This window comes from Gekko japonicus, unplaced genomic scaffold (genome assembly GCF_001447785.1).
Source record: "Gekko japonicus isolate JY-2015 unplaced genomic scaffold, Gekko_japonicus_V1.1 scaffold2, whole genome shotgun sequence".
Lineage (NCBI taxonomy): Eukaryota > Metazoa > Chordata > Lepidosauria > Squamata > Gekkonidae > Gekko > Gekko japonicus.
Window position 1 is genome coordinate 1,240,083 of NW_015175358.1, and position 25,640 is coordinate 1,265,722.

Sequence of the window (25,640 nt, forward strand, 5' to 3'; positions counted from 1 at the left end):
TGTTCATTATAAAAGTAGATATAACCATGACACCTTGTGAGCCCATATCACAGTTTTGATATAAGATGATCACACCTGCATTGGCAATGTTGCTGTGAGTGTGTGTGTGTGTGTGGGGGTTATCTACCAAATTTAAACTGTAAAAACAACAGCTGTGTGGGTAAGTCAGGAAGTCAACAATGTAAATAAACTTTGCCTCATCATCTTCATTTCGTTACCAAATCAGGAATTCTTTTCCACCCAAGAGCACAAGCTTAAAAAAGTGGGAATTTATCAAGTGTACGTAAATTGTGAAGTGTCTACGTACTCAAAGACTTTGTGCATAGATGTAAATGCTCCCAGAACTCAATCTAAACCATTTCTGGCAACATATTAACGTCTACCTCTGCTAAAATAAATTTGTTATGCTGATCAGAATTACTAAAATGTAGCCACAGTTTTGCAGTATGATTTACCATCACATGACAATTACTGTAAGAAGTGAAAACAGGAATCAGAAACTGATTTTGATTAGCATAAAATTATTTAGAGAAAGGGCAATAAACAAAACATAACAAATTATATTTATTTAGCCCTGTAAAATCAATGCGTGGCTGGTTGAGCAGGTGTTGATTATCTATAATTAAATTAAAACAGCTGGAAATAATGAGCATACTATAGCCATTATATCAAACTTAAGCCTGGATATTATATGTGGAAAGACTTAAAGACAGATCAATAAGTCCATTTAAAGGGTTTCAGCACCCAAGCAATCTGTGTATCATGAGAGTTCCTCTGTCTCCAGAATTGGGTTTTGAACGATCAACAGGCCATAAACAACTTTTATTAAATATAAATTAAATCAAGTGATGACAGGGAGATACTGTCGCTCATTAAGCAGTGAATACCTATTAGAATCCAGTTCATGGCTAACAATGAAGTTTGAGCCAGGAGGGGCAGCTGTTAGATAGATTTACAAGAACACGAAGGAGAAGCAAGCAGGTGGGATGGAATTTATACCCCACCTCTCCTCTTGGCTCAGAGCAGATGAAAAGGACTCCCAGTCTTCAGAGTTTCATGGAGGTGGATAAATGGGAAATGCCTTTTCAATATTTTGCCCAGGGCATCAAAATGCTTAAGTGTGAATCTGGTTAATTTTTCAAGGATGTTTAGATAGGTGTGTCTCTCTCTCTATTTTTTATCCATTGCTCTAATAAAGGCAGGTGAATTTACTGTTTTGTTTTTTTCATTGAGTACAGCTTTTAAATCATCCAAACTTGAAACAGTCACTTCTAGGGTTAAACTTATACAAAAGACAATTATATTAATGAACCTTTGGAAAGTCTGTGTTTTCAAATGCAATGTTGGATGAACATATCATTGAGAGTCAAGCATTGCTCCTTACCTACTATAGAGAGCAGCAACAAGATACTGCAGATGACTATGGAAACTGTAATGGCCATCTCACTTCCTCCAAGGTGCAGCATAGCTATAGTTTGAATGAATTTTCCAACTTGGATCTAAGAAAGAACAGAAAGGAACCCCCACCAAGCTGTTTAATGAGAAGTTAGAAACAATACAGAAACCAGGTTATAGGGGAGTGATGTTCTGCACAGACAAATATGCTTAACAAATTACATAGTTGCTGGCTCTGCAATACTGAATGGATCACAGTGCTGCAGTTTAATAGCCGGACTTGTTTTGATTAGTGTTGGCAGGTCTGCTGGTAGTTGTCTGTCACTGTATCTGCATATACAGCAAAGGCTATATAGCTCCTCACACCGCATGGTGGTGGTGGTGGTGTGTGTGTCTTCTGCTGATGTTCTGAAGTCTATGATCCTGAAAGATTAGAATTCAAATTCCTGCTCAGGAAGAGGCTCACTGCAAAGCACTGGAAAACCTGCTCAATTCCTGCCTGGGTTGTGTAGATTTTAAAAGATATGGGTATATTTTCAAAAGGCACACCCGTGCCCAAAGACGAATGAAAGTACAGTGTTAGAACTGCAGTTAACACATTTGTTTTATAAGCTCCAGATCTGAACTTCTCTCCAAGGCAGAAGAAGATGCATGTAACTATGATTTAGATATCACACTCCCATAAATCTTCAGATGTGGTTGTAACTCCCTAGAACAAAAATGTGTCTTTTAAACACAACAAGAGAAGCAGTCTTTGGTCTCTTGTTACCTAAATTGCTGTGGGAATTATTTATTACCAGCATACTTTATCAAGAACAACCATCGTAATGTAATAAAATGTATTTGATCATAAACCCTGTAGCACAACTAATATTTTTCCAGTTTTTCCAAACATTTTATTTGGAAGAGAAAAAGAAAATGCACACTAACCTTAACTATGACTAAATTAAAATCCTGGGCTATTAAACCGAGAAGGACTGAAAAGCACTTTGCATATTAAAAATCACTGATAAAACATGGCTATGAGCTGAATCAGGCTAATGTCTATCGAGTGCAACTAGGATCAAAATTAGCATATATACATACAGATAGAAATGAAAATTCACTTTCTATACAGTGTGTGAATTGCAGCACTTCCTGTGTCTCAAGGCCAAGTAAAGATATACCATGCATACTATCAATGACCAAGGCCTGAATAATAGCCAAGACCTTTCCGTGACAAGTGCACAAAATGGAATGTGTTTAAAAAATTGCAGAGACATGCCATTGTGTATCTCTTTTCATCCCCCTTTATGAATTCCTCAAATAATGTATCATCTGCCATTACCTAATGTCGACTGCTTGGCTCTTTTAATACTAGCTGGAACTTGGAAAACTCCCAAGTCAAAGATATAATTACGATATAAAACAAAGTAATATGCATGTACAGATGAAGTTATGAGGGTTTGTGGTCTAAGACCCAAAAAAGACAGGAAACCAGTACACTATACATGATTTCCTCTAGAGTGACTGCATTCAACCCTCCTCTATGTGTGTGCAATAAAGATCTTAACCCTGGGATGAGGGAGGGTGGGCATGACAATTCCCACTCTATACCAGAGTGGGACTGGCTCAGTGGCAGAGCATCTACTTTGCATGCAAAAGGCCCCAGGTTCAATTCCAGGCGTCTCCAGTTAAAAAGATCAGTGGTTCAGTTCAGACGGGCAGTTTGAAGCGGGAGGGAGTCATGGCAAAAAAGACCTGGAACAAACTGTTCTGGGTTTTCCCGTTCACACTGCAGCGACTGATGCGGGAGCATACCAGGAGGAGGCGCAAGGGAGCGTTCACACTGTTGGCCCAGAAGCACAGCTGTAAGGTGTGGCTTTTTTTGTAATCTGGAGATATGCACTTATGCGCATGAGCGCTTATGCGCACGAACGCATAAGAAAAATGTGGCTTTTGGCATTCACACTTTGTTGGTGCAGGATGGACGCGGGATAATCGCGCTTTCCAGGGTTTGCTACCACTTTCACCAGGTAGCTTTTAAACTCAGGAGCGAAGCGTTACAAGACGGGTTGAGTATGGGTGGGGAACGCTGGACAGATGTGCCTGTGTGAACGGCCCATTTAATCCGGTTGTGAAACGTTCCTCACACGGGCCTATATCGGGGCAAACTGCCCATCTGAACTCAGCCAGTTGGTGGGCAATGTAAAAGGGTCTATCTGAAATCCTGGAGAGCAGCTGCCAGTCAGAGTAGATAATACTGATCTTGATAAACTAATGGAGTCAGAACTCAGCATGGGACAGCTTCATCTGTTCAGAGAGGAACTTCACTCCCAAACAGCTAAAAATACATGACAATTTGGCTTCTAGAAACATGAGTTTTACTTCTCCAAAGAAATGTAGAGAATGAGTTGGAGAGAAATAGTTTGGAGTAGTCTCTTATGAAGCAGAGATCATCTATGAACTAAAGCCTGGCTTTCCTGATAGACTCTGCAGAGAGGCAACTTCAGAGTTCTGGTAGATGTTACTAGAAATTTCTGTAAAATCCACTAGTTATTATGGCAAACAGAATAACAGGGAAGGGGCTTTAGACATTAAAAAACTCATACATAAAAACGTATATTCCCTAGTGCCCTGTGAAGGCAGAATGTCTATCACTATTCAGTGCTGGGGCAATGTTTATTGACATAATTTAGTTGTGTGTAATCTAACTTAACAGAATCTGTCACTGGATCATTGTTTGGATAGGATTTATTTCCTTTAGAAATGGTATAAGCCATTGTTAGGTTTTAATAGTTTCCCTGCATTTTAAAATGTTATCTGGCAACCTGATAACCCTGCCACATCTGGCAAAAGAAAACATTATCAGGTGGCTCTACTTTTTAACACTGCTTTGCAAATGAACTGATTCAAATCCCTGATTCACATTTTCCAGTTTTAAAACATTTAATTTGGAAACAGAAAAAGAGAGGTTTCTGCCTGTTAATTAGGTAAAGGTTACATACAAACACACGCATGGCTCTTTACCAGTTTCAGCAGAACAGGCCAACACAACATATTGGTATCTAATAATGCTAAGAGTGTGGCACTTTGCAGAAGCAATACCGTGAAACTTTCACACACTTTTGTCTAAGAAAACTGCAATGCGGAACTATTAACCTCAATTTAATATTCTAGATTTTTAAAAATTCTTGTCAAATTGCCCTGAAGCAATATTAATTGCTAGGTGCGAAAATCCCAGACTTCATATTAAAAGATTCTGTATTACTTCCTCTATATACAGTGCCTTTTGTTCTTTTTCTAATTTAATAACAACAGTACCGCCACCACCATCAATAGACATAGCTAGACAGCATCAGCAAAAATAAAAGCCTCGATCCCTCGAAGGCTTTAATCTAAATGTTTGTGCTATGGGAGACAGCAAAATAAGGGAAGGGAAGAATGGGAGAAACAAGGGTAACATGAGACAAATCAGTACAAATATAGTTACACATACTTGCATTTAATGTCAATTAGGAGTAATGTCCAAAGGGCTAAGCCAAAGGCTTCATGGAAAAGATGGCTTTCAAATAGGTTACTTAACATAGCCTATCTCTTAAGTTATTTTAAATATTAATAGCCCCACTCCACCCCATAATGGATGGCAGCTTATAAAGAAGTATGCAACAGCATGTAAATATCTAAAACAGCTACAACTATGAAGAAGTGTTTGTACACACGAAAGCTTACACCTTGAATAAAACTTTGTTGGTCTTAAAGATGCCACGGGACTCAGACTTTGCTGTAACACCCTGACCTGGATAGCCCAGGCAAGCCCGCCCTATCTCATCCGATCTCAGAAGCTAAACAGGGTTGATTCTGGCAAGTACTTGGATGGGACACCTCCCTAGAATACCAGAGGCAGGAGGCGGGGGCAGGCCTTATCCAGCCACCTCTCTGAATATCCTCCAGGTCCCCAGGAGGGATCAATCACCAGAGGCTGCCATGACTTCCAGGTGCACACAGTCACCAGAGGTCACCAAGACTTCCAGGTGCACACACACACGCACGCACGCATACACACACACTTATGAAAAATACAAAAAAATACAAAAAACCCACTTTGTTCTTTCTCTAGCAACTGCAAACTATTTACCATGCAATCATGATAAATCATACAATTTAACATTGCATCTATTTGTCCTTCAATAAAAATGCATCAGTCCCCTGAATCAACAGAAAGCCCTCTGAAACAGACTTATTTTGCAGCCCCTCTAAAAAGCCAGTAATGTAAATGCCCTCTTTTCCTCTAGCAAACCACTCCAAATCCAGACATGGACAGCCCAGGCTAGCCTAATCTCGTCAAATCTCAGAAGCTAAGCAGAGCTGCCCCTGGTTGGATAGGAGACCACCAAGGAAGTCCAGTTATTATGCAGAGGCAGGCCATAGCAAACCACCTCTGGATGTCTCTTGCCTTGAAAACCCTACAGGGTTGCCAAAAGTTGGCTGTAACTTGATGGCACTTTCCACCACATGGGAAGAAAGAGACAATGAAAGGAACATAGCAGTTTTTCAGACCATAAGAGACAGTCTTACAGATATACGGATCCAGGATCATGAAGGGCTTTAAAGGTAATATCACAGATGTGGTCACAAATATAGGGGAACAGTTGCTGGACTTGACAAAAATCCTAGAAAATGTTGTACCACACATAAATAGAGCAAACCTGGCCTCTCAGGGAAGCATGCCAAGGAGGGAGTCTAGAGACCCAGAATAGAATAGCCTTGCAAATCAGTAAGAAGAATACAAAGTCATTATATGGCATTGTGTAGATTAGCAGCCATCTAACTCATTATTAATAGATACAATTTGTTTAGGCCCACGTGAGGAAGTGTTTGAGAGTTGCAAGAATGTCCAACTTCACAGAAGTGAAGATATGATTCAAGGATAGGAGTATTAAGGCCAAAAGATATTCATATGTGTGAGAAACTCGTTATTTTTTAATACTTTGCTACAATAAAAAGTAGGAAGAATGAACTAACATTCTTTATATAATCTATAAAGATATTTTAAGTATAAATAATATTGTATACTGTTTGAAGCTGTAAGATAATGAGTTAGCCAAGAATCAAGTGCGACAGTTAGCTGTTGTTAGGAGATTATTTTAAAATCTTCTAAATATAGGAAGTTTGATTGATTGAGAGCTTCTTCTCAGAAGGGGTTCCCTGCCTGTAACCTGCTTACTTTTGGGGTAAGAAATCTTTATGGACTCATGTAATTGCTCTCCTTTAATTATTTATGTAACTATGATGGATAGATGGTATAATGCTTTGTGGATTTAGCCTGTATTAAGAATGCAATAATTATGCTTTAATAGAAATTTAGAATTTAAGCAGAGACTCTAATAGTATTTACTTGTGTACCATATGCAGAACAAACCTATAGCATTCCTGAGGTGTACCTCTGCTAGGAATTAAATGATCTGGTATAGGAAGGCTAACTAGATGCCTAGGGTTTCTTAAGTGAATGCCTGTACCTGAATCAGGCCTGATCAGTAGGGCTGGCAGCTCTGGGTTGGGAAATTCCTGGAGATTTGGGGGATGGAGCCTGGAAAGGGTAGGGTTTGGAGCGGGGTGGGACTTCAGTGAGGTATAATGGCACTGAGTCCAGCTCCACAGCATCCATTTTATCCAGAGGAACAGATCTCTGTAGCCTGGAGATCAGTTGTAATTCTAAGACCTCTCCAGTCACCACTAGGGTTGTGCATTCAGTAAAGCTGACCCCCCCCCCAAAAAAAAACACTTTTGGGCATTTTTCGGGTTTTTGGGATACCGAATCATCTTCCCTGAGCTGATGTGGCTGCCAAAAAAAAAAAAAAGAATGCTGAAAAACCCTGAACATTTTTGGGATTCCCAAAAATTTTCAGGTCCATTATATCCTATGGGGCCATTATAGTCAAAGGCAAAAATCCTCTAACAAGTATTCAGGGTGCTGGAGGGGGGGGGAGTTTGAGGTAGAGGCACCAAATGTGTACTGTAGCTGCTGGAGCCTCTCTCCAAAAGATCTCCCAAATTTGGAAAAGATTGGACCAGGGGGTCCAATTTTTCGGGTACCAATACAATACTGGCATTGGTATTCGGGTATATTCGGGAATCCTGAAAAAATTCAGCTTTATTATACCCAAATCCGAAAAAACCCATTTCCCCCCCCTGCATGCTCCTAGTCACCACCTGGAGGCTGGCAACACTACTGACCAGAGTAATCCAGAACAGTAAGAACCAGCAACTCAAGTTGATCCCAGAGGCAAATTAGCAACCATTGAAGCTGTTTTAGAACAGATGCTATCTGGGCTGCATTTGCACTGAATGAAACTAATGCGGTCTCAGTCCCAAAGCCAGGGTGCTCCTTCATAGGGCACTGGGAAGGAGCTCTAGGCATATGGGGGTAGCAACAGAGAAAAAAACCCATCAGGCTATTTCAAAGAGCAGGAGACTTTTAGGTAGTGAAAAGTGGCATAATTGGAGAAGATCATAAGCAAAAGCATTTTGGCAGAGAGGGGCTGAATGGCATGGTGGTGCAAACCCATAAAGACCTTAGCAACAAGACGTTTTGCTAGATGTAGCAAGAAAATCAGTGAAGGCATTAGAGGTAAGCTCCATCACATTTTCGAAATAACTGAGAGAACAGTGAATAATTTAGGCAGTGGAGTTTTGGAGGCAGGAAGATGTATTTGGCTCTAACCTGAGAAATGGGACTGAACTCACTCTAGAATAATCCTGCTATTTTAGCTGGACTTTGCAGCTGCTACAAGAACTGATGCTAGGAAACCTCTTTGAAAGACTAGCAACCATATTCATAATGCGATCTGGGATAGTAAATACATGTTTTCAAACTGGATCATAATTGGTATGCAAATCAAATATTACAGCCTGCCAGGTGCTTGATAAACCACCTGTGTTTATCAGAAAACTTGAAGGCTACAGTACATAGCTGGCATGGCACATTTGGCCTGGCAGCCATGGCAAAGTGACATGAATTCACCTGATGGCACACTACCCTTGAAAAAGCAGTGTATGTTGTACTATATACAACACATTGCTTGCACAGTTTCCAAAAGCAGATCACAAAAAGTTTCCTTTCCTTCTGCCCTTTATTGGCACGTTTCCATTGAAAATGGGATGTTCTCATTTTTGTAAATCCTCTTAACAATGGGTCAGGAAAATTAGGTAAAGGTAAAAGCTTCCCTTGTTCGAAATCCAGTCAAATCCAACTCTAGGGGGCGGTGCTAATCTCCGTTTCCAAGCCGAAGAGCCAGCTCTGTCCAAAGTATTCTCCACGGTCATGTGTCCAGCATGACTAAATGCCAAGGCACACGGAAGCAGTACTTTCCCACCGAAGCAGTACCTATTTATCCATTTGCAATTTCTTGCATTCGAACTGCTAGGTTGGCAGGAGCTGGGGCGAGAGATGGGAGCTCACTCCATCATGTCGCACTAGGGTCTCGAACTGCTGAACTACAGACCTTCCAGTCTGCAGCTCAGTGTCTTTAACCTCTGAGCCACCATGGCCTCCCTCATAAAAATTAGGGCCCTGCTATTTCTGCCCATGTTTGTTCAGTTTTGCAATGGAATTTCATGTATTAAAAAACCACAAACAGCAAAAAAATAACACACTCTCCTCTCAGGAGCAGCATGAGCAGCATCGGTTTATCCTGCACTAGCCTGCTACCCGTGCTTCGCTACAGTATTTAAGTTCCGTAAATCCAGTTATAATACTGATGATGTGAAATTTGAAATGTGACATTTGTTGTAGGAATTCTAATGGAGAAGACTGTAGTGTAAGAAATGAAGTGAGACATACATACCTTTTTTTTCTCTACTGAAGGACCTCTCTCTAAACCACACTGGTGGTTCTGCCCGCAGGAGCTAGGATCACCGGGCTGCTTGATGAGCTCACTCTGGAGCAGGCCGCATAGACCTGTCCATTTAAGAAGCAGTCGTCTGTTAAGTCAACTCCTGCCACGTTCCACGAATGGCCTCTCTACTTGTGTTCCTGGATTGTTTTGCTCATATGGAGACTGTGTTGTTCTGAGCACCTCAGGGTGATCTTGCTGGTACTCGGACTGTGCAGCTCAGTACACTGCAGGAGTACTATGTGCAAATGTTTTTGCCGCATTCCTAAGTTGCCTCCTTCTTGTAGCGTTGGTGTATCTGGCTCGATGTTTGCCAGGGCCTTTCTTGGGGGCAGTAAGAGGTGAGAGGTGTGAGGGGGAGTTGCTGTGAGAGAGTGGTGATGTGGTGGACATTTCTTCAGGTTCATGAGGGAGGCACGCATCAAAATGGCTCCTAGAAATATCCTTTACTATCTCCCCATAAACATTCATACCCTGGCCCTGCTCCTACATCTGATAGACACTGGCCTGTCTGGTGTTGGGGGGGCTGTGTTTAAAGGCATCGGGGAGGCTGAGCCAGCAGCAGTGCTAAAGCAATCCTGCTGAGCAAACCTCCCCGGCGGCTGTAACCATCCCACCTCCTCTGCTACACCTGACAGGGAGCTGCCTGTCCAGTTTAGGACGGGGAGGGGGGAGGAGTATTAGAAGCCACTGTGGAGGCAGGGGTGGTAGGATCACTAAGGCGTTACTGCAGGGACAGGCTCCCTTGTGGCTTTAAGCACACTGCAACTGCTGCTGCACCTGACAGACAACTGCCTGTTAGGTGTAGGAGGTGGGGGGGAGTGTGTTGGAAGCCACCCCACCTCCTCTCCTACACCTGACAGGCAGCTGCCTGTCCAGTGTAGGAGGGGGAGAGGGGAGGAGTATTAGAAGCCACTGTGGAGGTGGGGCTGCACTGATAGACAACTGCCTGTTAGGTGTAGGAGGTGGGGGGAGTGTGTTGGAAGCCACCCCATCTCCTCTCCTACACCTGACAGGCAGCTGCCTGTCCAGTGTAGGAGGGGGAGAGGGGAGGAGTATTAGAAGCCACTGTGGAGGTGGTGCTGCACCTGACAGACAACCGCCTGTTAGGTGTAGGAGGTTGGTGGAGTGTGTTGGAAGCCATCAGAGAGGCTGGGCCAGCAGTTTAGCTTCACCTCACAGGTGTTCTTGGCCACTCCTGATTTCCTCAACTGTCATTAGCTGTCTGCAGTCCTCTGTAACTGTTGGGGTTTTTTTACCTCAGAACACTGAGCTCTGCAGCTGACCAACCAGAGAGTGGGGGGTGCAGAGAGTCAGCTGCCAGGGATTCACACAGGAATCAATGGGGGAGCACATTTTCCCCCTTTTGACCCAGTTAGGGGTCGAATTTCTAAAAATCCTTCTTAGCGAGCACCTACGCCATGGTAGGAGCACTCTCCCCGAATTTGGTGCCTCTAGGTCCAGCGGTTTGGCCTGGGCGTTGATTTTACAGTGAGGGGACTTTCCCATCCCATGTTTCTTGAAATGCTCTACTTCTGGAGAAGATTTGGCCACAGGCTTCTCAAGTCCCACTAGGCTCCTTCTCTCTCCCTGAAAGCCATTCATACTCCTGCCAATTTAATAATAACACATTTACTGGAAAAAAGAGGAACTGGGATTTGGAAGTGAGGAAAGAAAGAAAGCTAAAGGTTGTCAGGCCTTGCATAGAATCTCTCCACCTGTCTTAAAGTGTGAACAGCTTTACACTCCTTCATAAAAAGCCAAGGGACATACAGAATATAAAATAAACTACAGAGAAAGGAATATAATTAGTGACACAGTCTGGAAAACCCCCAGAAATGAAGGCTTATAAAGAGCACAAACGCAAATGAAGAAAGTGTGTAAAGAATTGCAAAACCTCCCTGAATGTGATATGAGCACTTGAGACTTGGTCTTTTGGGGGTCTAAATATAGATGAGGGGCGAGAGAAAACACACACAAAAGTCAAGCCCGAGAACAGATTTCTTAATGACAGGATGGACCAACTTTTGCAATGCTATCTTCTACCAGCACACCTTGACTACAATACCTAGCACATCAACTTCAGCTCCCGTATCAAAAACAACAGGAAGGCTGCGGTCACACTGGAGGCTTGGCACGATCCAGCTGTGCCTCTATTTGCGGCAGCTTAAATAGATGCGGGAAGTTTTGATCAGACATCCCACCCTGAGCCAGCTTCACTGCGTGCTCGCCCCATGGCCCATAGTTCAGATTGCTGCGGCATTCTTTTTGTTTTGTTTTGTTCACCCATGTGCATAAGTGTGTATTCAAAGCTCCAGCTCCTTTTTGACAGCTCCACAATCTCTCTGCCAAGTACTCCGGTCCCTCTCAGCTTCCTTCCCTTTGCCTCTCTTCCGTGGAATACATGGGGGGGGGGTTAAAGTACAGATTTACATGAAGTAGCCCTACTGACTTCAGTGCATTTACCCTTGTGTCAATCATGGAGAGAGGGGTTGGGGGGGATTTGTTGCTCAAAAACAACTCCCCCAGGGACTCCCGATCCAGAATGACTACTGGGCCAAGGTGATTGACAACGCCAGGGGTGGCTATGCAGTTATGCAAACATTGCTACCTGATCCAGAAAAAGAAAAGAAAAAAAGGAAGCGGAAATGGAAGGGAAGGTTCAAACTTCCCAAACAGCTTGACGTCTCAAGAGGGAAGTTCAGACAGCCGTAAACACAGAGTGGAGGCACTGGAATACCAGACTTTCACCAGTGCCTGATTACTCCACTACCAAAGCAAGGCAGAGTGGGGATGCCAACAACTGGGGAACGGAAGGCAGATGTTGTTGTCTGATTGTGCTCTTTAAATCTGCAAAGGTAACACAGCTATATCGGTGCAAACTGCTTGTGTGACTGCAGCCCAAGAGTGCCAACTCATAATAAACTACTGAGCACTGTCAAATTCACTATAAACAGCTGAAAGAAGGGCAAACGTTTTGGTAGGAAAGGATTAGGTGATGGACAGGAGTCCCAATTCAACACTATATTACTGCCCCTGGGAACTTGTTTGGTCTTATAACTAATATTGTTTTCATTTGATTTATTTATCCTCAGCAGAGCCAGCTGCTTCTTAATTGACATGATGCCACCAGACAGTCATTAATGGGCTCCTGTTACTCTTGGCCTGCAGGGCAATCTCTTTCTTTTGTGACCAACTCCGTTATCTGTACCTCTTTCCAAGGCTCTGCCACACTTTATCATTAAGCTCTAGGATGACAAAGGAACCCAAGATAAAGTAAATGGACTGCAGTTGAAGTCACAGTTGAGAGGAAGCTTAGCATGTACTCCACCACAGACGATGGGTCACGGGGGAGGGGCAGAAGCAGATTTAGCTCTCCTGCCCTATAAACCTTCAGGCCACTCCTATACTTTTTTACCATATAAAGGAATTGCAGCCATTCACTGTTATAGAAAAAGGGAATGCAATGCCCTGGGGGACAGTGTGACAGAAAGGCAAAACCCTCATCTGGTGTTCCCAGCTACCGCCCACTTATAGTTTGCCCATACAAGTCTGCTGGTCTAAGTGTACTTTTCATTTAACCCACAATTGTGAATGGCAAACCTTCACTCTTGTGAGGAAAAGATACAAAGCACTGAGGTTCAATGAATCTACATCTTCACACTGAACTTCTATAAGGATGGCTTCAGTATCTAAATCTTCCCTTTCCTATTCCCTTCCACTAACTACGGGCATTTAATAGGGAGAGGATGTTGAGAAGATCTCTACAATTATGTCTACCACTGAAAATGTTTCGCACTTATCTGTTTGCATGCACACAACGATCCAGTACTTCTGTTAGAACAGCTCATTCTGCTACTGCAGAAGACCATACTACCAGAATTCTCTGGCGTGCTATTAAATGATTAAGCATAAATACATTTGTACTGCAATTTTAAAAACCAAGGTTCTATTACTTGCAAAACTGTATGGATATGCTGACAATTAAGGACATTGTGGAAACTTATATAGAGATACCGAATAGGATCCCAAGATCCCCCACAGAAGGTTCAGACAGATGTGGATCATATTTCCCTTCCCCAATAGTCTTTTCTGAATCCAAAAATGTTGATTCCCAAGGCTGAAGGACCTGCACGGACTAATAGCGGGGGGGGGGGGAGAAGGCTGAAGTGAAGAAAGGACAAAATCATCCCTCCTGCCTCTTTCGACAGTACAGCTCTGTGATTTTACCCACTTTCCACCCTCTACAGTGCAGCCTTCCAACCCATGTGGTTATTGGTCCATGCAGGTCCCTCAAACACAGGAATAAGGTTTTTTTGGGTCAGACATATCTGCTGGCGGAAGGGGGACAAGGGAAAGATTCCCAATCCTCACACTCACAGGATCCAACCCAATGCACATGTTTGATTTAATAAATAAACCATATTTGATTTATTGGACACAAACTCAAATCAGCATCAGCATACATTTCAGCAGTGATGTTACTTATAGTAAGCTGGGTACTCCATCCCAGCTATACATGGAATAGCAGTTATTGGGAATGAGAAATCGGATGTGTGATGCTCAGGTCTCCTCTTTTCAGGTTTCCCATTAGAGCTCTTAGCGGACATTATGTTCAACAAGCTGACGTTATCTAAAAGACATAACATTTCCTCTTTCATAAAAATGAAAACGGTTCTCCTCCGTACTGGATGCCTAGACACTGTGATGGAAGCCAGACTGCCACATGATACCATGAAGGTGCCTTACACTGAATCAGACCACTGGTCCATCAAGGTCAGTACTGTGTACTCTGTCTGGCTGCAGCTCTCCAGAGCCTAGATCAAGGTCTTATGCATCACCTACTAACTGATCCTTTTAACTGGAGACACCAAGGATTGAACCGAAGACCTTCAGCATGCCTAGCAGATGCTCCACCACTGAGCTGCAAATGGGCTATGACACAGATTACATACATGCTAGCGAATCCTTTCGGGCTTCTAGCACTTACCGTAACAGGGAGCTGTCTTTTTGAAGTGCTGAAAGACTCATTGACGGAGCAGTGAATGACTTTGTCTGAAACGATTTGTATCTCACAGGAAATTAGACCAATTTTAACTTCATACTCATTGCTTTCCAGGCCAAGGTTGTCAGGCTCTTTCTAATAACAAAACAGAGAACAGAGTGATTATCTTACTGAATAAATGCTGCTCTTCCCATACCAATCACGTCTTGAAGCTCCACTAAACTCCAAGTCCCAATGTGTTTGTTCTCAAATCTTACTCTTTCAGTTGCCATTTTCCAGTTTTTCAGGACAGCATAAAAAATAAATTCCATTTCCCCAAAGGGAACACATCAGAGCCCAAAACTCTTATGGGCTAGTGGAAATGCTTTTGATCTTTTAATTCTGCACAGCAAATGATAGCTGTTTAAAAAATCATAAGCCTGTTTATGAATGTTGTGAGAGAGAAATAGGGTAGGGGATGCTTAGATTGCTCATAGTTGGGTGTTTTTCAACTGGTATTGCTTCTGACATTCATGGCATTTAATGAGGACATTCTACAGGACATGTGGTCTACTATTAATATTATTTGTTGGTCAAACTATTCAATCCTACTTTGTACTGACTTCCTTGTTTATTTAACTGGGGTTCTCAGTCTTATGCTCTTACATGTATGACGAGTGTCAAAGGCTCTCCAGGATGGTGTTTGATCCACTTCTCCTTCTTGGCTGTGAAGAACTGGGGGTCTGCATAGTATTCCAGGTGGAATTTGCTAATGTGTATGGCATCCTCTGGATGTTCAAGTGGGAATAGGCTGTCCTCAGCATACAGGCGTCCATTGATGTAGAAGTCCACTGGCGCTGGTTTGCTCCCCATAGTGATGTTGGAGGCAGCTGGAGAGGGGCAGGTAATCACAGTGTCGGTGTGAACCTTACAGTTCTGAAAGCAGGAAAAAGCATGCACATCAAATACCAATAAGCTCAAATGGTATAAATAACAAATCTGTCTATTACACAGGGATATAATATTTCTGGAAATTTTGAAGCCATGGGGGGGGGGAACCCTGTTTCCCCCACTTTTTTGGAATGGGTGGCTGGGAAGAATGGAAATTTTGGGGAAACTGAAACATGGTATACTAACTTTCCTATCAAGCCTGAACCTATTTTGCTGCTTTAAAAACAAAAAAAGAATAATTTATAATTTGGCATATAAAATTTTATTTGGTATATTTATGGAATTTACAAGCAAAATTGCAAATATACCCAATAGCAAAGCAAGAGAAAGCTGCAAACAGCTGCATGCTATGCCATGTTAGCACATTTAATCTATACAAAACAAAAATATGTTCCAAGAGTGTTTTAATGCTCCCCCAAATTTCCAAATGCTATGTATTCTGAGGAATAAAACTTCATCTTAAAAAATATATCACTCATTTAAAGTTTTTTTCTAGTTTTTATTTATTAGTTAGTTAGTTCAATTTATATCCCACCCTCCCTGCCAAAATTTCCCAATAACCAATGGAAAAACTGGCTATACATTTTGAATGAGTGAAACCTTTTCACTTATTTAAAACATACTCATATTGCATAGTTTTTTTTCCCAGCACTCCCCAAAGTTTGTTAATTTTTCTATTGCAAAAACTGAAAGAAGCCCTCCAAAAACACAACATAACACATTTCTCTGAAGTTTCCCAGGTTTTTCCCCAGGCCTTCAGAACTCTGCTATGACATTTCCAATCCTTTAAAAAGGCTAGAGTGGCATACATGGGTCTCCCTTCTCCATTTTATCCTCATAATAACCCTATGAGGTAGATTACAGTGTGAGAATGACTGGCCTGAAATTTTTCAGTAAGATGCACAGCTGGGCCTCCACAATTCTAGTCCCTCATACTCTAATTTATTTATTTATTAACTTATTACATTTATACCCCGCACATCCTGCGAACAGGCTCAGGGCGGCTAACAAGAGCGGTACAATGTACCTAATTGGCATAACCATAAAAATTTAAACCATTCTAACCACTCAGAAAAGCCCTGCAACCACCTGAATACTGCATTGGCCAAAGCAATATTCACGAGAAGGGGGAAAACTCACAGAAATTCACTACTGATGGTAAGAGCTTAGACACCTTTAGCGTCTACTAAATTTTTGAATATTATGTCGAACAGTCATTTTGCTTGAGTAACAAGGAAAATTGTTTTTCAAATCTATATTTGCACCTTATGACTACGCAACATGTCATTTATATTTTCAGAGTATTTGTTTCGGCCCCAAGGGCCACAGAACAAAAATGAATAATAAAACATCAACAAAAAATCCAAAGCAACAACAAACTGGTAAAACACTAATCCTACTAATCACCCGACTTTACGATATACTTATAAAAGCACAATTCCCTGAAGCCCAGCAATCCAAACAGTTAAGAAACACATTAATCAGACATTAAATTATCTACAAGTCCTCACAGCAAGAATTATTTTAACTGTCTAAAAGCCAGAAGGGATTGAGTGATCTCTGAGAATAGAATTCTGTAACTGTGGTTTTGCCACTGAGAAAGCCTCTCTGAGTCTTCTGCTAGCACTGCCCTGTTGATGTGACGCTGGCCTAGCCACCCCAACCCTGACTTCAGTCAGCAAAAGGGAGACAGAGGAGGGTGCTGAAGATAATCTAAATGGATGGTCAGGTTCATAATTCCTAACAATTCAGATTCAGAGGAAGAAGAACAATGCCAGCGCCTGGAGACTTATACTTCAATTAGCATGCAGTTGCCCCATTGATATCAGCCACACTGGCATCAGAAACAACTGGGTTAAACATCTGGCATATGTAACTACTTCTTACAAACAGTACAAGAATGGCATGGAAAAGATTTATGCAGAAGCTGCTCCCATGAAGCTCAATTAACATATGAATTGACCCTGAAATGCACATAATGTAATGCGGGACTGCAGCATATGTTAGGAACTTTTGCACCTGACTGAATATTGTTTTCAATGACTATAGAAAACATATTCCACAGAGGTAGCTGTCAGCAGCAGTATTCCCCCTCCCAGTGGCATCTCTACTTTGTCCTCCATTCCCCATTTGACTTTATGCCTCTATCAACTGTGTTCTTTCCTTTCCAGGGTTAAAGACTTACGGTTTGCTCTTTCCCAATGGCAGGTACTACCATAGACACATTCTGAGCCATCAAAAATCCATTTCCTTCCACAGTGATGATCCTGCCTCCACTTAAAAGAAACAAAAAGGTAACAAATCAGATGAGAAATGGGCCATCTGTTATTCAAAGTAGTATACAAAATGCAGTTACCCGTAACTGATGTTTACTAGGTGTTCACCTGCTGCAGTCACTCATGAGACCTGCATATGTGCAAGCACAGTTCCCATGTGGGACTGCCCATGCAGTATGATGAACCAACAGAAAAACACATGCAGCTTCGTACCGATTGAAGTTTGTGGTTCCACTTAGCGCAGTACCAGTAACCAACAGCATACGCATGCTTACTTATATGCATTAGAGTTGCCAACCCCCCCGCTTTGCCAGGGGTCCCCCGTTTTGGGGGGGTTCTACCCGCCGCCGGCCAGATGGCAGGCAGGGGAAGCCCCACCCCCAACACCCACAGCCACCCATCTCTCTCCCTTTAAGTGTGTGGAACCCGTGTTTCCTCCCAAGCCTGATCTCCACAAGCTTGCAGGGAAATGCCAGCTTCGTGCTCTTAAAAGGGAAACGCGGCTGCTCTTAAAGGGGAAACGCCGGCTCCTGCATTTAAAAGGAAAACACCAGCTCCTTTAAGTGCAGGGAACTGCCGTTTCTGGAGATCTGGCGCACGGGCGGGGGGGGGGGACGTCCCCAACATGATGTCATCACGTCAGGGATGCCCCGCCCCCTCCAGGAACGCCCCCAAAGTCCCCCGCTGGGGGTGGAAGATGGACTTGGCAACCCTAATATGCATGGAGTGGTGGCCAGATGGGATTATTGGTACTGGGCTAATACATGTGGAAGGAAGCATTGCTGTATGTGCATGTTATAGATTTATATGTGCATGGGTAAAATGACACGAAAACCAGCCTTTGAATGTGGACATGAGGAAGAGATAGACACAGCCTTGAATGGATCAAGCTACAACTTTATAAATTAACCAGGTCTCCAACAGGTAAATACCACTTAACTACCATACTAAACCCCACTAGCATGGATCCCTATGCTAATATATATATAAAGCCAGAACAGGCTAATCTGCCTACCTCCTCCTAGCTTTAGGAGTTTGGACAGTCAACCATAGTGTTCCTGACTCATTAAAACCTCAGCATTTATGATAAGGAACACCTATCCCAGTCACCACCCCAGGGTTGCCAACTTTGGGTCGGGAAATTCCTGAAGATTTTTGAGGTGGAACCTGGGGAGGGCTGGGTTTGGGGAGGGGAGGGACGACACCAGGGTATAATTGCCATAGAGTCCACCCCCCAAAGGAACCATTTTCTCCAGGGGAACTGATCTCTGTAGGCTAGAGATCAACTGTAATAGCTGGAGTTCTCCAGGTGCCACCCGGAGTTTGGCAACCCTACCTGAGCCCCTGAGCTGCTAAGCTTTGGATAGGTGGGGCAAATCTGCTCCAGTGTGGATCCTGTCCAAGTTTCCTGGGTTAAGTATCACTGGCTACCAGAAAGCAGCCTAGCCATTTCTAGAAGTCCAAGCTGTCTGTCCCTCCCAGTCAACCATGCACCCAAGCTGTCCCATTCTGCATACTTGGGGCAGAAGATCATAGACACAATATTAATCATACATTATTGTGTGTGTGTATGTGTGCACGTATGTGCGCGCGTATATATATATGTCTGCTTTCTTTCTACCTAATGACAGGCTAATCAGGAACATGCATGAAGTTCTCAATGTGCTACCTCAGCAGTTCTCCAGTTTTGTCACATAAGCCTTCCTGAGGCAAAACACAAACCATCTGTTCTACCCTTCTCAAATGAAAACAAAGAAAGACGGCTTGGCTGCAGTGCTTATTCCTTCTGAAATCCGGGGGCATAAAGGCTCAAAGTTCTTGCTTAGAAAGAAAAGCAAAAGAAAAGAGACTATGAAACAGGGGCCACTGTTACACCTAGAACTCTCAGTCAGGATGGGGACACACGTATCCAAAAGGAAGTGCATTAGCATTCCATGTACACCGCCCGGTCACAGCACACATAAAACTGAACTTCGAGAGACAGGAAGAATGAAAGAAAATCTAGTACTTCTGCTTATGCTATTTTTGGAAGCCCTGCCTCACATTAAGAATGCCATCCCTTGATAACCTGTAGCTAAGGGGAGGGGAAGCTGCCCGTATGTTAGAATCCCCACCCTCCTTTCTATGTCACTGGGAAGCATTTATGCAATGACATCACATTTTTCCTAACTATTGTCAGGCACTATGGCACTGCAATTCAGATCCTGAGGCCGACAGCTGTGGACCCTCATCAAAGCTGCTTCCTTTCAGAGAGAGCTGGTGGTAGCCCATTCTCATCTGCATCACAACATCTTCCTCAAGAGGTAGTCAATGGAGGAAGCACATCCTGCCTGGAGGTACCTCATGATTACTGCTGGGAACAGCTGACTGAAGGGTCCAACCTAGGAGAATAAAGCTGCTGCTCCTAGGCTGGGCCTTTCAGTCAGAGCAACCTGTCTGCAGTGAGAAGATTACACCAGTTCTGCTGATCCTGGTCCTTGCCTCCTTGATTTTGTGTCTTGCCTCTGACTTGAACTGCCTTGTGGATTTCTAACTCTTGGCCATGCTTCTGCTATGCCACATGGATTTGACCCTCTGGCTGCCTGACTCTTGGCTAGACTATGCTTCTGCTATGCCACATGGATTTGTTGACTGTCTCTGACCCTCTGGCTGCCTGACTCTTGGCTTGACTACGCAGATTATCATTCTCTTTACCCACCACCCTCCCTGGGCTTGACAACTACACATTACCAGAGCAGCATGGATCAGTGGTGTCTGCGATGCATAGCTTGGGCCCAAGAAGAAGTCTCACGTTTCATTAGTTTGCCCCAAAAGACTTCAAGAAAATAATTTGCTGGAATCAGTAAGCTAATTATTAATAAACTAACCATTTCATCATCAAGCTTGAATGGAGACAAACTGAACATATTTTATCACTGAAAACAACACTACCAAGTAATTGTACTGACAAGAATCCCAAATCTTTCAAACACTTGCAGTTGAACAGTGAAAAGGTTTGGACAAGGGGTTTTTTTCTCTCTCCTCCCGGCAAGCTGCCTGAGGAATGCTAAATGTGGCACCACAAATATGAAATCAATTAAAGAAAATAATGAGATGGCTCTAGCACATGTAACTGGTGCTGAGGGAGGAGTGGCCTGTCTCCATTGGTTACCAGAAACTACATCCAGACTTTACCCTGCATGTGGCCTTTCATTACTTCAACCATTTCATGTTCTACTTGCTTTAATTATATTGCAACATCAGGTAGCTCATCAGGGAGTTTAGAGAGAGAGAGAGTGATTTATCCCCTTTGCCTCCAAAAGACACTCAAAACCAGAGATTTTAGCATACAGGGCTCTTATAAACAGAGCGTTCACAAGTCATTTAGGCCTCTCTAAATTCTCAGTATGCTGCAGCTATGCATATTCATAGGGTGTTTGAAGCTCATGCCACTGTTTGTGGTCTATGGCTTCCATGAAGAAATTCCATCTGAATTGTATTTGATCATTGCAGAAAAGTCGTGCTAGATCCAATTATCAGTTTGATGAGCAAAACTGCAGCCCCACAATGAGCACAAGCAATGAGACGCTGCCAAAGGGAAGGTGAAGTGATCATATGGAATCCTACAGGACAAATTCCTACGCCTTCCTTGGATGCGCTACAGCAGCAGCACTATGCACAGTAACAAAGTAGAAATGGCATTTATTTCAAAGCCTAAGCTTGGATTTTCTCATCGATGAACTGTTATGTTCTGAAGCAATCACTGTGCATTATGCAGTGTAGTCCCAAGCAGAGTTATACCCTTCTAAGTCAACTGGAGTCAATGGACTTACAAAGGCTCAGCTTAGTATTGCAGTTAGATGCAGCTCTGACTGATAGAATTGCACATCTGGTACAGAAAACGAGCTGTATTACCATTGCTCATTTGCCAACATTTTCCTCTCATCTCATAATCTGGTTCTGGCCTTTGTGATTACAAAATTACGGTTTCTGCTGAGAATACTGCATAAGCCTTGGTTGTTAATATGCACTTCCTTAGCAATTTGAGCTGAAGGTGCACTTTCTGGTTTCTCAAATGTCTTTGTTCATATCACATTGTTACATTTCAAGTCTGCAGTAAGGATGAGTGACTTCTTGGAGAAATTCAAAAAGGAAAAGAAGCCCCCCAGGGGCTTCAAGGAGAGCAACATGTTTTAAAAATTAAAAATGTTGACCTCACGGGTTCTTTTCAGTAAGGAATTTCAAACTGTTATCTCTTGCATCAGCAGTCAGTGCAAGTCGGAATAACATGATATTGATGTGGTATTTGCCTGAATTTCTATATCCTTTCCAACATTCTTTTCCCATTATTAGTTAGGATTTGAGTGATGCTTGCTGAAAGCTAGGTTATAGTGAACAAGAGTTCTTCAAGGCCTCTGCGTAGTTTTATTTATTAAAATAATTCTATCCATTTTGGTATAAAATCCCACCAAACCATCTTACATCATAATCTAATTTATTAAGTATACCTTATTAAAGTACATTTTTATCATCACATCAAACTGGGAATCCAGGATAAAGTCAGAACAAAATGGCCTAAAAACTTGATGGCGGTGGCACATGAAGCAGAATCCCACCAAATGACACTCTCAGGTAGCAGAAAATGAGACATATTCATCAATATAGGCAGGGCTATTTTTGGGCAGGAACGCACAGGCATGGAGTTTTGGCTGGCTCCCAAGTTGGCCACGCCCAGCAGGAACTCATTAGCATAATAGGCCACTCCCAACAGCAGAAACTCATTAGGATTGGCTACATTAGGGGTGTGTGGCCTAACATGCAAAGGAGTTCCTGCTACAAAAAAGCCCTGGGTTTTGACAACAAACAAGGTAAACAGAATAACAAGCAAAAGGTGGGTGTGGCTGGATAACCACACTTCTGGTAACACGGGGGTGTGGCCTAATGTGCTAATGAGCTGTGTGGTCAGGGGTGTGGCCCAATATGCTAATGAGTTCCTGCTGTTGGGTGTGGCCTATTATGCTAATGAGTTCCTGCTGAGCTTTTTCTACAAAAAGAGCCCTGAATATAGGACAATATAGAACAGGCAGTACCTCTCAGGTCAACCAAAAGAACAATTGTGTCTAAGTTGGAGAAGATGCAAATTATCTTTTCCACAAAATGTTTAACATAAATGTCACTGTGGGTTACTCAGCTCACTCCTTCCTCTTCCCGACAGCCAGTGTGTAACCCCTAACCATTTAGGAAAGCTCCACTACAAACCACTGGGCAACTATAAAAGTGGCAACAAAGCTATATTTTTTCACCATCATCACTGTGAAAGATTAGATATGAAAATGGGCTCTAGTCTGTGATCAGTCAAGTTCTCCTTTTCCATCAATGTTCCAGCTGTTGTCCCTGCCATTTGAAACCAGGATGCTGGTCGATGGCAGTATAACTCATCTGTTTTACCATTCCAGCCCTGGGAACATACAGCCTCTGTGAATATACAGTCTCAAACCCTCCACCATTCTTCTGAATGGGGATGTTCCTGCAAATTCTTGCTAAGACCTGTCAGTTTCTAGAGGATTCATCCACCTTTGCTAGCACAGAGAGGAGAAGAATGGCTTACCTGACCTGACTCTTTTGAGGGCTGATATTAGTAATAACTGGATTTTTTTCATATGTGAAAGTACAGTTATCACTGATGCAAGACTTGTTCTCAAACTGGACGCAGACTCTCACGGTGGTAGTAATCTCCACACCTGGCATAGTGCAAGTAATGGTAGTGTCAGTACGACTAGAAAAGAAAAGACACAACAAGCTGCTGAGTAAAATAGATGAACAGGTGCAGAAAATATCTCTGATTCCTGTCTGTACCTATTTATAACAGTGATGAACACAAGCATGGATTGGAAAGGGCCTTGCAATTCATGAGGAACACTGGAAACATCTCCCGGGGGGGGGGGAGTTTCCCCAGAGTGTACTAAATTGCTTGTAAATTGTAGGGTCCTCATTGTGACCTCTCTGCCTACTCCCCGTGTACCCCAACAGCCATCTAACCAATAAAACACCAGTAACAACAGCTCAAAGCTCAGGAGAATAAAACTGATCTGAGCTGGTGCCTAAAAGACAGCAGAGTTAGCATCAGATGTGCTTTCATAGTAGAGCTTATCATTCACCCCGAGGCAGCCGCTTACCTGAGGTCTCTGCATTCTTTTGTGCTATTGACCAGAACGTGCAGCTCAGACCCCACATTGAGATTATTCCCTGCAATGGTTACTTTGGTTCCTCCTGCTTTAGGGCCAGTTGATGGAGATATGAATTTAACCACTGGAAGCTAAAGAGGCAAAAAAAAAAGGGGGGGGTATGTCAAGGTGATATGTTCATTTGATTCTCAATAAAGCAAAAAATCTAGTGGCACGTGAAAGACTAGCATTTATTTCAATATGAGCTTTAGTGGGTCCCAGCCCACTTCATCGGATAGATGTGATTTTTTAAAATCTCGGCCTACAGTAACATTATTCAGCAATACAGACACCCTGTAAATATAGGCTTGGACCCCAACCCTTTTGTCTATTTCCATGGTGTGTCCTCCATTGTGGAGGCAGTGTTCTCAGCAGAATGTACTCTTCAAGTGCCAGTCGTTTTTGCTCTAAGTCTTGCAATGACCTGCTCTGGTGGAACACACTTCTGCACCCTATAAGTACATACCAAAGGTAAGAGTTCTCCAGAAAAAGACCAAGATTGTCCAAACACAGTAACAAAGTAATATCCCAATTCTAACTGTGTTTACTCAGAAGCCAGATCGGAAAAACCTGGGAATTCTACATATTCAGCACCATGTCACTGTATAATAGATAAACAAGACTTTTAAATCATTTACGACCCAAAGAAAAAGTAAAGGCCCTTGAGGCTTAACCTAAAATAGGTCTAAAAGATACTGGGAATTTTGTTGAGTGAAAATACACTTAAAATGAAAATCCCTGGTTCCTTGAGCTTCACTATTTTCAGTCATCATCTTCGTACAAATCTGCAGATTTGGATCATTTTGATTTGTAACAACGAATAATTTTTATGATACTAAAATGGTGATGACCTATCTTGTAACTCTGAAGAAAAATGTTTGAAGAAAAGTGGATAAATCTCACAGAAGCTGAGTTTCTTTTTAGAGCCTTATGAGTATTGTATATGTTAACACTGTAATTTTGAAGTGATCTGTTTAAAGAAGTGATCTGTTTTGAAGTGATCTGTTTAAAGAAAAGTACTGATGTGTGGAATGTTTTTAGATCCTTTTAATAGTGCGCCGCCACTATTCCACCACCGTGGTATTGTTATGGGAGGTAAGCATCGCCTGGCAGAAGTGCGTAGAACATTGTCGCTGGAGACAGCTGCCCGCCGAATTGGGATTATTGTTCCCATCTTGGGTGATTTACATATAGGATGACATCAGAGCACCTTAAATATTGTATGGGTTTTATTGTGGTTGTTTTAACACTGTTTTATTGTATTTTATCTATTTAATCCGGCTTTCGCCGTATGTTAGCTGCCCTGAGCCGTTTGGAAGGGCGGGATATAAATCTAAAAATAAATAAATACAAATAAATAAATATGTTTTACCTGTTTTCAGACAAAAATCCTGTGAAAGTTGTTCCTGCCACTATTCACAGTGGTTTAAAACTAAAACTAAAACTTCCAGAAAAGTAATGATTTTAAAAAATATTAGTAAGTCTGGATATGAGTAAACTTACTTTCCCCCCTGGATTATACTAGTATCTCAATTAATCCTACAGAACAAATAATTACGGTGATAGTATGCATGTGTACATATTGATATTATGGAAAAAACATGATGTTGGTTTTGAATGTGCTTCATAAACTGGTCTAATTTTTGTTCATTATCTTAAGAAAAGGTTAACCACAAAATGAGTCAAGACTTTAGCAGTCCTCTTAATTTTTTCTTGGATAGATGTTACAGCTGTTTGATTCCTCTTGGCTGTCTTGAGTGCATGAAATCTAAAGTAGATCTTTGTACTTCTGTCAACTCACTAATGAACTTTTGTCAACTAGACTTTCCCAGTCTTGTTTCCTGCTTCTTCAAAGGAAAATAAATAAACCCAAACATAAATTGCTTTCAGACATCACAATAAACTTCTTATTTGTTCAGGATGGGCAGAAATACAGCTTGTTTGCTACACTCACTCT

At 42.3% G+C, this 25,640-nt stretch overlaps 1 protein-coding gene across 1 annotated transcript in view; it reads right to left on the reverse strand.

Annotated features, from left to right (window-relative positions):
* Nucleotides 1-25,640, reverse strand: part of PLXND1 (plexin D1) — a 212,728-nt gene that overhangs the window by 67,043 nt on the left and 120,045 nt on the right. The window contains exons 17-22 of the mRNA XM_015425233.1: nucleotides 23,636-23,775; nucleotides 23,068-23,235; nucleotides 17,390-17,480; nucleotides 14,920-15,189; nucleotides 14,260-14,409; nucleotides 1,385-1,499 (exon numbers count right to left, since the gene is read on the reverse strand). Of these exons, the coding sequence (XP_015280719.1) occupies nucleotides 1,385-1,499; nucleotides 14,260-14,409; nucleotides 14,920-15,189; nucleotides 17,390-17,480; nucleotides 23,068-23,235; nucleotides 23,636-23,775 (934 nt within the window). The remainder of the gene's footprint in view (nucleotides 1-1,384; nucleotides 1,500-14,259; nucleotides 14,410-14,919; nucleotides 15,190-17,389; nucleotides 17,481-23,067; nucleotides 23,236-23,635; nucleotides 23,776-25,640) is intronic.